This window comes from Antrostomus carolinensis, unplaced genomic scaffold (assembly GCF_000700745.2).
Source record: "Antrostomus carolinensis isolate BGI_N321 unplaced genomic scaffold, ASM70074v2 scaffold5379, whole genome shotgun sequence".
In the NCBI taxonomy this organism is placed as follows: domain Eukaryota; kingdom Metazoa; phylum Chordata; class Aves; order Caprimulgiformes; family Caprimulgidae; genus Antrostomus; species Antrostomus carolinensis.
In genome coordinates this window covers 16,429-17,703 of record NW_010340519.1, presented here as the reverse complement: position 1 = coordinate 17,703, position 1,275 = coordinate 16,429, and the positions used below count along the sequence as shown (strand labels likewise).

At 40.6% G+C, this 1,275-nt stretch overlaps 1 protein-coding gene across 1 annotated transcript in view; it reads left to right on the top strand.

Moving 5' to 3' along the window:
• Positions 1–1,275, top strand: part of ARMC9 (armadillo repeat containing 9) — a 65,705-nt gene that overhangs the window by 53,044 nt on the left and 11,386 nt on the right. Inside the window, exon 22 of the mRNA XM_010176158.1 lies at positions 813–937. Coding sequence (XP_010174460.1) covers positions 813–937 — 125 coding nt within the window. The remainder of the gene's footprint in view (positions 1–812; positions 938–1,275) is intronic.

Genomic DNA, 1,275 nt, shown 5'->3' with positions numbered 1-1,275 from the left:
CCGGCCTTTCCCCCCCCCCCCCCCCCGCTTTTTTTTCCCTCCTCTTTAAAGACTCACTGGCTGAGATCACTCAAGGGAGACTGAACTACTTAATATTCTGCTAAACGTTTCCTTATAAACTGACTTAGCTGTGAAATCATTAACTGCCTCCTTGAACTGCATCATTCCTAACTAGAAATATAGTATAGTTACCTTAACCTGATATTGGGCAGGGAAACTTCCTGTGTCTGCCAACTTGTTTTCACACACTTTTCACACTTCACACCTCTCTTGCTTCTGCTGTGTTTTATTGCTTATTACTAAATAATATTGTCCCTTTTCTGTCCTTCAGCTACTTCAGTTTCTCATTGATCTACCTCTCTTGGGAAATGAACAGTTCTACTTATCTACTTTGTTTTAAATCTGTATTGCATATTGGATCTGTAAAATGAAATCCTTGTAATATTCAGGTCCAAATCTTAAATCATTGAAAAAATATCGAAGACCTCTCAGGCCTACTCCTACAATATATTTTTCTTTAAGTGTCCTGCTGGTATTTTCAGACTGCAAGGAGTTACAGTTTCCTTTCCTCAGCTCTTCTATTGCAGTAGGAAAAAATGATAATTTAAAATACATCTAACATCAGCTGGTTTGGGGGAGCTACAGTTATGCAGTTAAATTATGTCCTTAGCACTAGTTTGAAATATGAAATACAAAATAACTTCAATGTCTTCTGTATCGTTACAGGCAATTAGAAGAAATTAGAATTTATTCTCATGCGACTTTTTTATACTGCAAGCATTCATGACCCTGCATTCTCCTTTCTCCTCCAGGTCAGAAAATGATACCAATTCTTGTCATGATAGGAATGACAAGCTACAGTCTCTGCCGAGTGGTCATCCTCCCATTTGTGGTGGGAGCAGGTCCAGCATTTCTGACCTCTGCTTTTCCCCTTCAGGTAAGGATATTCTGTGAATGCTGTTGTAAGCTGTTGCTGTCTAACAGGGGCACGTGTTTGGGGCCCAGACTGTTGTAGATTTTTTTTATTTTTTTTTTTTAATGTAGCCTTGCAACTGGCCCTCCATTTGTAGACCCTGAGGCAGTGTGCAAGACCTTGGGGCATTTGGTTGGATTTTGGCTCGAGCTGAATGAATGGCTACAGAAGGTAACGTGTGGTCAGCAGAGACCAATGGTCTCACTTGCCTTGCTCCATCTTGCTTCCTGTGGAAGTGCCAAGGATCATACTCAGGGTTCCTGATGTGCAAAGAATACTGTATTTCACTCCACAACATCCTC